The sequence below is a fragment of the Trichomonas vaginalis genome, chromosome V (genome assembly GCF_026262505.1).
Source record: "Trichomonas vaginalis G3 chromosome V, whole genome shotgun sequence".
Lineage (NCBI taxonomy): Eukaryota > Parabasalia > Trichomonadida > Trichomonadidae > Trichomonas > Trichomonas vaginalis.
The window spans coordinates 4288960-4302820 of NC_067207.1; the positions used below are offsets into that span (position 1 = coordinate 4288960).

Below are 13861 nucleotides of genomic sequence, written 5' to 3' on the forward strand. Positions count from 1 at the left end.
TTGTGTTCTTATTTAGAGCTTGTATAATGAGTTGTCGGTTGTGTTGTATTTCTCTCATAGACGCTGTTTCATTTGACATTTTTATTATAGATAAAATATGCTTTCAATAGAAAAAGAAAATTCTAGAGTTGCTACAACTAAACCATTAGATGAACTTTTTACTAATGTCGGTCAAAAGTTTGAGACAGAGACCGTAAAGCATGAAGGCTATCGTTTTGACTACCCGTTAAGATGGTTAAGAGACCCATCCGTCACAAAAGCTATTGGCTTTCGTAGAATGAAGTTCATTTCAGAAGCCATACATGGTTTCCCATTTACAGTCGGTTTTTGAAGTTCGATACTATAACAAAGAAAACGTATGTATGAGAAATTTGAACAGGGAAAACTTTTACAAGTGAATTTGCTTGTAAACTTAGAAACAACTCTTCAAGCTTTCAAGAAAAAATAAACGATATCTATATCGAATATGCAAAGCAGTATAACATTGACGAAGGAGAATACCATCTCGATATTATTTATGACAAGGAAAAATGCAACTGTTAAAATCAATAGAATAGAAGACCTTGGAGAAAACGTTTATATTTCTACAAAATATAACAACTTGGCATGGTATAGATTTATGAGGATGTTAAATCAGCCTGCAGAATATCCAGTACACCCGGACTTTTATGAAGTCGAAAACCCTAATGGAACATATGAAAATGTTTTCGACCCAGATGCTATTATCGTTCATGCTTCATTTTCTGGTGCACAAAACTCTTTCTTATGTCTGATGAATGATTTTTACGAAAAACCTACAAAGTTATATGAACCGCCGAGTGGAAGTATTTCAGACTTTCAAGTATGGTTTACAACAGATGGAAGAAAAAGAATAATTCCATTATACATGCGTTTTACTTAGAACTTAGTTTCATATACAATTACTATCGAACGGTAAAAATATAATTTTTTAATACGGTTGAGGTGTTGGATTTGGTTGCCAACTTGACTGTGGTGCAGGTTCAGGCTGTTGTATAACAGGAGCTTGTTCTTCTGGTTCAGGGTCTTTAGGTATAATACCAACGAACTGACCTACTCTTTTACCAATATTTTTGACTCCGTTCCAAATTCCTCTTCCTACGGTTTTTATTCCATTCCATATACCTCTTCCAACTCTTCTGAAGAAGTTTCCAATACTACTGAAGAAACCCATTTACTACGTGTAAAAAATCTAATGTCCACCTAGTTCTTACGTTTCCTGTTGAGTTCCATAGCATTCTTTAACTGGAGCTCATAATTCTGTTTCTCCTCTGGTAGAAAACATATTCTGGGTCAACTCCTGTGTTCGCGTCATCTGCATAAAGTTGTTTATATCCCACTTCAGGGTTTGTATAAAACTCTTTCCATCTCATATTTGCATACCATGGTGGCAAACCTAACGCAGCGTCATTTGACATGGCAGTTTGCATTTGTACATCTGTTGGCACTTGACCATAGTTTGCCATTGCAGTTTGTGTATTCTAACTTCATTTGGAATATTCTCTGGGTTTGGTTGTCCAGGTTGCTGTGCATTCGCTAAGTTCTGTGCGTCCATTTAATATTAGATAAAAATATCTCTTACGAGTACATATGCTGAACATTTGCAGGCATTGGTTCATCTTCATATTCTCTGTACTTTTCTGCCACGTCAAATAAATAAATGACACAATGGAAAAAACCTAAAACAAGTAGTCCTATTTCAAACCACATTTACTTACTAATAAAATTTCTTTGTTATGACACTTTCTCCGGTTTATAGGACCTCTCTCATATTCTATCTTGTCATATCTAAACTCATAGTCATGTATGTCCTCTAACCATCTCATAACGGTTTCCAAACCACTTTTATCGGATGTAAAGTAAAAGCATGGATGGTTATGTAAAACGTCTAAAGTTTCTAAAGAGTCTCTCAAAGTCCAGTCTACTTGGTATTGAAAATCCCATGTGTTATAGAACGGCGGGTCCACTATAAAGAAAACATTTTCCTTGTCTTTATATTTTTCATACAACTCTGTCCAATGACATCTCACAAACTCTATACCCTCAATATATTTTTCTATGTCCTCTTTGAAAACATTTGTATAGTTAAGATATAAAACTTTTGACATAAGTGTTTCAATGTCATGAACTCTTATAGAACCACTATATAATAGTCTAGCAGATATACTATCCCAGTCTATATATTCTGCTTTTTTCAAAACCTCTCTCACAATATTTTTCTTATCTAATGGTATACGTTCCATCTTACCTATAGGTATCTTTTCTTTTAACGCTTTCAATATATTGTTTGTGTCTGGTATATGTTTGAGACGGTCCATATAGTTGTCGAAGTCATTGCATATAATCTTTGAGTCTGGGAATATTGTATGGCACAAATGGGATATATAGAAACTTCCACCGAACAAATCTACAAATGTTAGACCATTCGGTAGTTTCTTAAGTTCTCTCAATATAATATCTTTACATTTACTCTTATTTCCAAAGAACGGTAACGGTGGTTTTGTAAAATTCATTTATATATAATAATAAAAATGTTTTTTCCTGAAAAGTGACAGAAAAGTGACAAAACATGAAAACATATATAATTTGTGAAAAGCGACACATTATATAATGTTTTCGACCCAGAAGACTAACAATTTTCCGAATAAAAACTTCATTTATACTAAACATCTTCGGGGCTAGAGGGCGCAACGCGCCTGGAAGCCCCACTACCTTTTTTTTTTTATAGAGTAAGTTATTAGTAAATTTTTCATATAAAAACACAAAATAAAGTAAAGTATTTAACTACATCATACAAAATAATCATCTGAGTTATCACTGGATTTCTCTTTTCCTAAATCATCATTGGCATCTAATTGCCATCCATCGTCTAAATCAGCACCGCTACTGCTAATAACAATATCTTCGATCTGATTGACAGGTTTCTTAACTTCTTGTTTCTTGGTATGAGAAGATTTTGGAGAAGGTAACTTTCCAAGATCAGCAAAAGTATTAATTGGCTTGTTATCATTTATATCATTATCTTCGCCAATATCTATCTCTATATCGCCAATATCAGAATCTTCATCGAAAGAAATCGCATCAAAAGTGCTCTTCTTTTGAAGTGGAGGTACTTGTTTCTGCTCTTCTTTTGGCTTTTCAGGTTGCTTTTGTTGAACTTGGACAGAGGCCTTTTGCGGCTGTTCATCAATGATGTCGATTTGTATACCATCGCTATCTGAAAAATCAAAGGATGGTTGTTCAATTTTATCTCCATCAGAAATGTCAACAACAATGTTATCGCTGCTGACGTTGTTTAAGTCTTCGTTATTTCCAAGTGAAATATCTACTTTTGGAATAACTGTTGGAGGAGCAGTCACTTTATTGTTACCTTTTGATTTGTTGAGGTTTGGCATTGTAAAGAAAACATCATTATTATTGTTTTCTTCATCCTCAATAATGTCTATAGGATTATCACTTTCAATAATAACTTCTTCATTATCGCTGAGGTGGTGGGGAGCAACTTGTGCTCTTGGACGGTCCTTTTCTTCTTCATTGTCATCTAAAAATTCGAAATCACCTTCTGAGTTGTCACTCTTTGGAGTTTGCTTCTTTTCTTCAACTTTTGGTTGAATTTGTGGCTTAATTTCTTCTTTGATTTCTTCAACTTCATCATCATCTACTTCGATCTCAAATTCATCATCACTTGAAACAGGAGACTTTGGAGCTTTCTTTTCTTCAACTATTTTCTGCTGAGGAGATATAACAGGTGAAGATGGAGTATTGGAATTGATTGGAGACTTTTGGATGACAGCTGGTTCGTCCTCATCATCTACGTCAATTTCAAATTCTTCGTCACTTGAAACCGGAGATTTTGGAGCGTCTTTCTTTGTTTCTTCTGCAGCTTGCTGTTGAGGAGATTGAGATCTTGGAGCTGGTGGTTCATCATCAATTTCGCTATCAGAGTCTGATATATCTGATGAATCTCTTTGGCTAAATTGCTGTAATTGTTTCATCCTTTCTTCAATTCTCTTGTTAATCATATCTTCTGTATTAAGTCTATGTGGAATATGTCTTTCTTCTTGAACTTGTTCTGGCTGAGGTTTGATTTCTTCCTTCTTTTCTTCTTCCTCTTCTTCGATATCATTATCGTCAAATAAGTTTTCTTCGATTGGCTCTTCATTTTCTTCCTTGCTTTCTTGAACAGGTTCACTGGAAACTGGCTTTTCTGTCTGTTGATTGTTGATTTCTTCGACTGGCTCGTCTACAACTTCAACATCATCAACATCACTGTCAACAGCAATTATATCATTTTCTTCCTCTTCTTCTTCTTTAGAAGTGGAAATAATTTTTGCTGTTCCATCGGAGTGAGTTTCATCAGCATCAAAAACTGCTCTTGGTTTGTCTTGTGCATCATCTTCTTCAAACATCATTTGTGCGAATGCTTCGTTTTGGGCGAAACTGTCACTTTCAGTACTGCTGTTTCCGAGTTTGTTAAAATCATAGAATTGTTCACCAAGTTTTTCTTGAAGTGTTTGGCTGTGTTCTTCTTCCTCTTCGAAGAATTCCTCTTCTTCATTAGCAGGAACATCATCTTGAACAACTTCTGCAACTACTGGTTGGCTGTTGCTGTCTTCAATGACTTCATAAATATTGAATGAATCGGAATCTTCGCTTGGAGGGCCTCTTCTAATTTCAATTTCATCGTCATCATCAACAATCTGTGCTGGTAAGTTGAGAGAAGGAATTGGTTGTGATGGAGGATTATCATCTTCAGAGCTTGAACCAATGCTGATGTTAAGACGAGGGATATCATTCGATTTATTTTCTAGAACTGGTTGAGATTTTACTTCTTGTTTCTTCTCTTCTTTTGAAGGAGATTTGGAAGGTTTCTCTTCTTTCTTTAGCTTGTCTTCTTTCTCTTTCTTTTCTTCCTTTTGTTTCTTATCATCTTTTGAAGGAGATTTGGCTTTTTCATCCTTCTTTTTATCCTCAGGTTTCTTATCTTCCTTTAGTTTACTGTCTTTCTTTTTATCATCTTTATCTTTTGAATCGGATTTCTTTTCATCCTTTGATTTTGTATCTTTAGATTTTGCATCAGATTTCTTTTGTTCCTTTTCTTCTTTCTTTTTATCTTCATCTTTGTCCTTCTTATTATCCTTCTTAGACTTTTTGTCTTCATCATCTTTCTTCTTATCTTTCTTTTTCTTCTTGTCTTTCACATCATCATCTTTGTCATTCTTATCTTTCTTTGATTTCTTATCTCCATCTTTTTCTTTTTTGTCTTTCTTCTTATCTTTCTTTTCTTTAATTTCATCATCTTCATCATTATCTTCGTCATCTTTCTTATCTTTCTTCTTTTTATCTTTCTTATCCTTCTTGGATTTCTTGTCTTCATCCTCCTCATCTTTATCTTTCTTCTTGTCTTTCTTGTCCTTCTTTGACTTCTTATCTTCATCTTCCTCATCCTCCTCATCTTTATCTTTCTTCTTGTCTTTCTTGGATTTCTTATCTTGATCGTCTACCTTGTCTTTCTTCTTCTTATCTTTCTTGGATTTCTTGTCTTCATCTTCATCCTCATCTTCATCTTCTTCGACTTTATCTTTCTTCTTTTTGTCTTTCTTGTCCTTCTTTGACTTCTTGTCTTCGTCATCTTCCTTGTCTTTTTTGTCTTTCTTCTTCTTATCCTTCTTTGATTTCTTGTCTTCATCTTCATCCTCGTCGTCTTCTATTTTATCTTTCTTCTTGTCTTTCTTAGACTTCTTGTCCTCATTTTCGTCTTCATCATCTTTCTTCTTCTTGTTCTTTTTGTCTTTCTTTGATTTCTTGTCCTCATCCTTATCTTCATCATCTTTCTTCTTCTTGTCTTTCTTTGAATTTTTGTCTTCTTCATCTTTCTTCTTGTCCTTCTTAGATTTCTTATCTTCAATTTCATCATCTTCGTCATGTTTATCCTTCTTTGACTTCTTGTCTTCATCTTTCTTTTTATCATTCTTTTGGACTTTTTCATCATCTTCTAAATCAACTTTTCTTTCGATTGCTTTAGCGATGTTGAGTGGAGGAACGACAGGAGACTTCTTGGTGACTTTGCCTAAATCAAGAGGAGGAATCTTTTGTGGCTCTTCTTCTTCGCCTGATGAACCATTCAACTCTTGGAATGCTGATGAATCTTCTTCCTCTTCCTCTTCATTGGCTTCCTGAACCTGCTCCATGAGAGAACTGTTCTTTGAACGGCGAGGTGCTGGCGGTGGCTCGATATCTGAATCCGTGAGAGATAAATGTTCTTTATCTTGTGATTTGTTGTAGGATGCAGCTGGAGAAAGAGATAATTTCTGTGGAGAAGTGCTTTGACTTTGCTGCTCCTTCTTATGATTGTACTGTTCGGCAATCTTGCGTAACTGCTCGTGGAATTCAGGATCACTTGAATCGTCGGAGTTGAAGTCGAATAATTTGTGAGGAGATGTTGATTTTTGAGATTGTTTTGGTGATCTCTTGTTTATTGGAGATACTTCATCATCAAATAATGGTTTACGTCTCGGTTGTTCCGTTACTTGTTCTGTTTGCTGTTTGGAGTTCTCCGATGCACTTGAGGCTCTCTTTCTGTTAGCAATATTCATTCCAATTACTTTTCTAACGTTTGAGGCGCTGATACGATACCATCTAGTCACCCAGATATTGAAAAATCGGGATTTGATAGATAGATTAGAATCTAGAGATAAACTGTACATTCTTCCTTCAGAAAATTCTTTAATTTCATTCACAAATTCGTCATCATCGAGAATCAATGCTTTCGAAGTTTGTGTAGATGCATCATGTAACTTAGGCTTATCTAGCATAAACAGTTTTCGTGGCGACTCAATGCGTTTTTTGGCCGATGGTTTGCGTTTTATTGGTTTTGATTGTTTTGGTGAGGAATTCAGCTCATCTTGCCATAAGAATTGCTTTGGAGATGGTTTAGACTTTCTTTTTGGTGGTGATGACTTTCTTTTCGCAGGAACTGTCTTGTATTTTGGTTTTGATTTTGGAGATCTCGAAGACTTCTTTACCACTGGCTTTCGAGTCTGCTCCTCTGGTTCATCAGCGATATTAACGTTAATAACATCGACTAATCGTTGGAGCATGCCAATAATATCTCGGTTCGATGTCGACATTTTTTACACACGTTAAAATTTGATATTACTTTTTGGATAATTCAAAAATATTGGTACATCCAATCCATATCGATTTATCTTCACAAAATGCCGAAATATTGAATCTTTGCAGAAAATTCTTCTGAATTTGATAAATTCATGATAAGTTAATAGATTGAATCCATGCATCATCTATTTATAGGCAAATGACCTTCTTGATACATTGTGGTGACAAAAGAACGTCGGTTGCAGTTAAAAATATATATACTGTGTTTAAACATTATCTAAAAACAAATCAATTAGAAATAAGTGACAATGTATGTATTCAATCAACTTGTATGCTATAATGAAATCTGATTGACTGAAACATCAATTCATCACATAACAAATAATGAATAAAAGGACACCCACACAATAGACTAATATTGAGTTACTAGAAATGACTAATAATTTCTTGTTTAAGATTTGTTGTAAAAAAAAAACATCAGTTTTATTCAAAAATAAATCATGTTAGATTATTGAGATTGAGAGTTTGGACCGGTCTTGCGCTTGGCATCTGGATTGACTGCAAGGAAGCGTTGGTTGTAGATTTTGCGAAGGCGAGCACGGCCACGAACTTCCTTAGGCTTGTCCATCTTTGGGACCTTTGGAGTGTTAGAGCGAACCTTGCCGGCTTGTGCAAGAGAACCATGAACTTTACCCATTTTAGAGAAATGACAAATTTATTGTTCTCAAAATTTTTCAACACAATTTCAAAAATTTTTTATAGAAAAAAATTTTGAGAAAAAAATGTTGATGGAGGAAGTTTTAAAGTCGGCAGAAATAACACTCAAAGGCTTTGTATGAGTAGAAAACGTATATCGGAAGTTCAAGAAAAGCTTTTTGCAACAAAAATGTAAGCATTTCTGTATTTATTATTTATTTTAAGCTTTTTGATATTGTCCAATAATTTTATAGACAGAAGGACAAAATTACAATTGAGAATTTTATTATAATTTCAATTTTGGAATGATTTTGATCATCAACATTAAACTTTTACTAACTTCAAATAAACCCAAGTAACTACCTTATTTCTTTCCAATTGAAAAATAAGTTTAAAATATGAATAATGTAAATATTTCATTTTAAGCCTTGGTAAAATACCCTCGAAAACTCAAAAAAATTGACTTGTGTCCATTTAAAAGGGTTCGTCGAGAGGTGTTAAATTATTGATTTTCAGGATCGTAACTCATAATTTTTTACAATCATATTAAAATTATGCGAGAAAACAAGCAAAAATATTCGTTATTTTAGTATCAAATACTACAAATCCTAGATTGCAATATATTTTAGCACGTAAAATTCCAAAATTTACCGTAATTGAATAAAATTTACAATAAACATCAATCTATTCTAGATTTTGCATATTGTTAATGATTTCCATACTATTTGTTTGCAGACTGTTCTATTGTTAACCGCGATTGTCTAAATCAATTTCATATAATTAAAATTTACAAATCCCATGCGATTATTATTTCTTGTCTGCAAAACACCTGTGCAACCTCTTTAAATGTAGTTGCTTCAAACTATTAAAATACCAAATTTATTTATTTTATTCCCAAGAATGAAATACATTGACTAGAATTCTCGCAGTAAGCGTTATAAATATTGAGAAATATTGTGAAATAAATGTCTTGTTTACTAATTTGTTCGATTATTTTTAATATTTTTTTCCATTATGTTGAAAAATCAAAAGAATTTTTATTATTTTTAAATTACTAGGAGTATTAATGAAAATTTTCATCTCCTATTTTTATACAAAGAATGGAAACTGGATGGTGAATCATTAAATATCTGAAATTCTCGCGCATCAGCTTCGATATTATAACTCAGTCGTTAAAATCAATGCTAGCAAATATTTAGACACCAACTAAACTTGGTTCATTTCTGATGCATATTTCTTTTTTTACTTTTTTCCAATTGAAATCGAATTTTACAAAACAGTTTTTTGATGATAATTTCTACAAAAATAGAATTAACATTCATTTGCTAAGATAAACAATGTCAAATTTTTAAAAATTAACGAAATCGTTCGTATCTTTTCAGGAAGGTATGTCGGCGAAAAAAATTCGTATACCAAATCAAATAACATCATATGAAGATATTATTAATTGTACGTATTCCGATTTTTGAGCAACTTTAGAAATCGATTTCAAGATTTTGGCAATTTGATCATTTATTAAATTAGTACATATGTAATAAAATGATATTCAATTTTCCAAAATTGTATATAGTGCCAATAAATTTTACTGAAATAAATATAATGGGAATGATATAAAGTTTGTGACAAAATATTCATTTTTATACAAAGAAGCTATTCATTTTTAAACAACTATTTGAATATACCATCTGTATTATTAGATATTGATCAGATTTCAATATCTGAATAATTCAGCTTGAATTACTATTCTATAAAATCTGTTACACATGGATATATGGTGTTAGGAATCAATATTTTGATTATAAGATTAATACAAAAAAACTTTGGGATATTATTCTCATTTTGCAAAACACTTCAATTTGGAACGGAATAAATATATATTCAGCAATAATTAATTCTTTTTGCCGTTTGTAATTCTAGCAACATTCCAAAATGGAGGAGTTTTTTAAAAATAAAGAAAATTTTTATAGAAAAAAATCAAAACAAAAAAATTTATTTTCAAACTATCTTTTTCAAACCTTTAATCATCAAAAACACAATTGTTAATATTCATTCTTTCTATTGTGCTATTCGAATAGTACGATTTATACTTTTTTTGCTAATTTATTAAATATGTCGAATCCGCGGAGGAGCGCTGTTGCAAAATGATCTATGATGTGTAGCGGTGTTTTGATAAAAAGAGGTCGGTCAACGTTTTTGAGTTTTTTCGACCTCATTATTTTTCTGATTTATCTGTTGCATTATATCAAGGGTACAATAATGCATGATATGTCACTGTTTTTATCTAAAAATTCCATAGTATTTCTGTAAAAAATTTATCCATAAAAATTTTTTCCAATCGAAAGAAAAATCGAAAAATTTTGAAATTTTTATAGAACAATATTGTGACCGAAAATTGTTATAGACCGAAAATAGATTTTTTCGGTTTTCTCTTCAAATAATTGAAAGAATGATACTATTATAGGTTTATTATATTATATAGCATATAATCATGCTATAGCCGAAAATTATAAGTTTTGAGAAGATTGAATATAACACAAATAAATTTGAATGTAAGTTAAATTGCTTGTTGTTTTTAATAGCTATTTAATGAGAAATCCAATATTGCAAAATTCAAATTGAATGATTGAAAGAACAGAAAAAGTCATTCTTTTCAATTTCGAATATGTTTCATTGTATTTATAATTATATGGCAAATAAGATATTTAAACTTAATTTTTGAAGGAAAATTCACAAAATTGAATAAATTCAAATAATTTTTATTCCAAAATAAACTAGTTATTTGAGTATAATACTAATTATCTATTCAAACTACAAAGTTTGTAATTTAAACTATTTTGTGAGATCAGATTGAATTAATTCAAGGTTCTTTTCAATTAATATTAATGACCATATTACGCATTTTCGAACATTCTAAACCAAATATATAAAAATGGGAGACAAATGTTAAATTTGCTAGACATGGGGGAGTTGTCTGCAAAGTTTTAGCTCTTATCTCTAACAAAAAATTAATTTTTAAAAAAATGACCGAATACGTTTCACAGCGAGAAAAAAATAAAAGGCAAGATAGAATTTTCTAGACATAAAGAAGTTGTTTACCGAGTTTTAGCTCTTATCTCTAACAAAAAATTAATTTTTAAAAAAATGACCGAATACGTTTCACAGCGAGAAAAAAATAAAAGGCAAGATAGAATTTTCTAGACATAAAGAAGTTGTTTACCGAGTTTTAGCTCTTATCTCTAACAAAAAATTAATTTTTAAAAAAATGACCGAATACGTTTCACAGCGAGAAAAAAATAAAAGGCAAGATAGAATTTTCTAGACATAAAGAAGTTGTCTACCAAGTGTCAGCTGTTACTTCTTCTCAATACTGATATAAAATAAAAATCTTTATTATTTATTTAACCTTTATTGTTTCATTAAACTTCATTTATTTTATATTATAGTTTTATTCTTTTAGCTACTTGTAAAATAATCTAATTTTATATCATCATTTTACCGGATTATTCTTCAGTACATCGATTGTGTATCTAAAATAATATCATTATCCTTATTCTGTTTTTTCCAAAATTCTTTTAAATATCTTTTTTGGTTAGATTACTTTATACTTTTTACTTTTATTTTATAATTTCAAAAAAAATTTGGTGATTGTTCTATTCTGTTACAATGTGCATTATCATATTCTAATGAATTATTCATTACATACATTTAAAAAAACTTGTTAAAAATGAAATTAAAAAATTATGTTTATTATTACGCTGTGAATGTGTCAACAGCGGTCATGCCTGTATCTGTATCCCATATTTGCCACAACCTTTCTGTATCTGCATTTGTGTATTTCGTTTCAGCTGATACATTTGATTTGGCGTGTAATTTGTTCCAGTTAATGGATTAATTAGGAGATCTTCATGCGGTGTGTTATTATTGTACTCCCAAATAAAGGCAGGAATAGCCTGAATGCTTTGGCAGCGCTCCAATGTCGGCCAGAATCTCTCAATCTTCCCATTTTGGTAGGGAGAATGAGAGTCTGTATGCCGCCATTGGGCGCCCTAAAGATCAAGTAGATCTTGAAAGGCGCCCCTATTTTCTGAACCGTTGTCGGTCCAGAAACAATAAGGGGCGCCAAATTCAATGAAGGCGGAAGCCGCAACGTTCGCTGTCGTCGCTGCCAGCATATCTGGTATTTGTATACACGCTAGGACTTTGCGGCTAAAATCGTTGAATATGCCATAAATATACTGGCCACGAACACCCCTAAAATAATGAACATCTGCGTGCCAGATAAGATTGGGTGAAAGCGCCCAATATCTTACTGCTGTTTCTGGCCCGGCATGCTCTAATCGCGTCTTGGTGAAATGATTTTCTTTGAAGTATCTGCGTACTTCTCTATAAGATACATCAATTTGTTGTAATTTCAAACGTTTCCATTGTTTTGTTTGACCACAGGGAAAGGCCGAGTGGTCATGTATCACAGCACGAGCTTTGATTTGGTCGTAGGGATTGACCCTACGACCTTTCTTGCCTTTAGGCAATGGGATATTCTGTAAGCTAAATTGATTTTGTAAAAAAGATTTTGAAACATCTAAATATTTTAAATCATTTGATTGGAGGGTTGGGGCGATGGGAACATGGGTGCAAGCTTCTTCCCATGTCATTTTACCTTCTTCAATCTGATTGGAAATACCAATTAGGTAAATTCGATCGACATACCCTTTGTAAGGATTCATTCTAATGAAGTACGTTAACAATCAAAATATTCTATAAGTGTCTAGTATGGAATTCAACAGAATAAAGAAAATGGTAACGTAAATAAACGAATTATGAAATAATTTATAATTAAAATGAAAAAAAGAAAAAATAATAAGTAAAGTGACTGGAAATGAAAATGAAAATCAGTGTACAGTTTTATTTTTTTCTCGCTGTGAAACGTATTCGGTCATTTTTTTAAAAATTAATTTTTTGTTAGAGATAAGAGCTAAAACTCGGTAAACAACTTCTTTATGTCTAGAAAATTCTATCTTGCCTTTTATTTTTTTCTCGCTGTGAAACGTATTCGGTCATTTTTTTAAAAATTAATTTTTTGTTAGAGATAAGAGCTAAAACTTTGCAGACAACTCCCCCATGTCTAGCAAATTTAACATTTGTCTCCCATTTTTATATATTTGGTTTAGAATGTTCGAAAATGCGTAATATGGTCATTAATATTAATTGAAAAGAACCTTGAATTAATTCAATCTGATCTCACAAAATAGTTTAAATTACAAACTTTGTAGTTTGAATAGATAATTAGTATTATACTCAAATAACTAGTTTATTTTGGAATAAAAATTATTTGAATTTATTCAATTTTGTGAATTTTCCTTCAAAAATTAAGTTTAAATATCTTATTTGCCATATAATTATAAATACAATGAAACATATTCGAAATTGAAAAGAATGACTTTTTCTGTTCTTTCAATCATTCAATTTGAATTTTGCAATATTGGATTTCTCATTAAATAGCTATTAAAAACAACAAGCAATTTAACTTACATTCAAATTTATTTGTGTTATATTCAATCTTCTCAAAACTTATAATTTTCGGCTATAGCATGATTATATGCTATATAATATAATAAACCTATAATAGTATCATTCTTTCAATTATTTGAAGAGAAAACCGAAAAAATCTATTTTCGGTCTATAACAATTGTGACCGAAAATTCATTCTCGTTGCATACATCTCATTAAGGTAAAAAATTATCTGAAACAACCATGTTTTAAAAAATTATAGATAACGAGATATTTGATACTTAATATCAATAAATTTTGAATGCCCTCTCAAAAATTGAATGGACGTCGGTCAACCCTTAATTTTTTCAATAAAGGCATTCTAAATCAAAGATTTTAAGGAAAATTAGTTTTTATATTGAAACGAGCCTTTGAGTGTTATTTCTGCCGACTTTAAAACTTCCTCCATCAACATTTTTTTCTCAAAATTTTTTTCTATAAAAAATTTTTGAAATTGTGTTGAAAAATTTTGAGAACAATAAAT

At 31.5% G+C, this 13861-nt stretch overlaps 4 protein-coding genes across 4 annotated transcripts, besides 9 other annotated features; 1 reads left to right on the forward strand and 3 right to left on the reverse strand.

Annotated features, from left to right (window-relative positions):
• Window positions 1-2744: part of a mobile genetic element that runs on past the window's edge.
• Window positions 98-214, forward strand: TVAGG3_0276620 (uncharacterized protein; the record flags this gene model as incomplete). Its single annotated transcript, XM_051228726.1, has 1 exon — window positions 98-214. A coding segment is annotated over one exon (117 nt), but the record flags the coding sequence as incomplete, so codon positions are not given.
• Window positions 950-1192, reverse strand: TVAGG3_0276630 (serine threonine-protein phosphatase family; the record flags this gene model as incomplete). Its single annotated transcript, XM_001311344.1, has 1 exon — window positions 950-1192. One exon carries the CDS (start codon window positions 1190-1192, stop codon window positions 950-952), a length of 243 nt encoding a protein of 80 aa, XP_001311345.1.
• A 63-nt stretch (window positions 2745-2807) lies between the features above and the next one.
• On the reverse strand, window positions 2808-7148 carry TVAGG3_0276640 (uncharacterized protein; the record flags this gene model as incomplete). Its single annotated transcript, XM_001311346.1, has 1 exon — window positions 2808-7148. The coding sequence occupies one exon, from the start codon at window positions 7146-7148 to the stop codon at window positions 2808-2810; it is 4341 nt and encodes a 1446-aa protein (XP_001311347.1).
• A 452-nt stretch (window positions 7149-7600) lies between these two features.
• On the reverse strand, window positions 7601-7831 carry TVAGG3_0276650 (structural constituent of ribosome; the record flags this gene model as incomplete). The annotated part of the gene is made up of 1 exon (XM_001311347.2): window positions 7643-7831. The coding sequence occupies one exon, from the start codon at window positions 7829-7831 to the stop codon at window positions 7643-7645; it is 189 nt and encodes a 62-aa protein (XP_001311348.1).
• Window positions 7832-8244: 413 nt separating this feature from the next.
• Window positions 8245-10224: a mobile genetic element.
• Window position 10225: 1 nt separating this feature from the next.
• Window positions 10226-11063: a mobile genetic element.
• Window positions 10226-11063: a terminal%2Cinverted (terminal inverted repeat of Banshee-A1 transposon ID:TVAGG3_0276670).
• A 227-nt stretch (window positions 11064-11290) lies between these two features.
• Window positions 11291-11319: a mobile genetic element.
• Window positions 11291-11319: a terminal%2Cinverted (terminal inverted repeat of ISTv1 transposon ID:TVAGG3_0276680).
• Window positions 11320-11669: 350 nt separating this feature from the next.
• Window positions 11670-12554: a mobile genetic element.
• Window positions 12555-12730: 176 nt separating this feature from the next.
• Window positions 12731-13514: a mobile genetic element.
• Window positions 12731-13514: a terminal%2Cinverted (terminal inverted repeat of Banshee-A1 transposon ID:TVAGG3_0276700).
• Window positions 13515-13861: the final 347 nt, after the last annotated feature.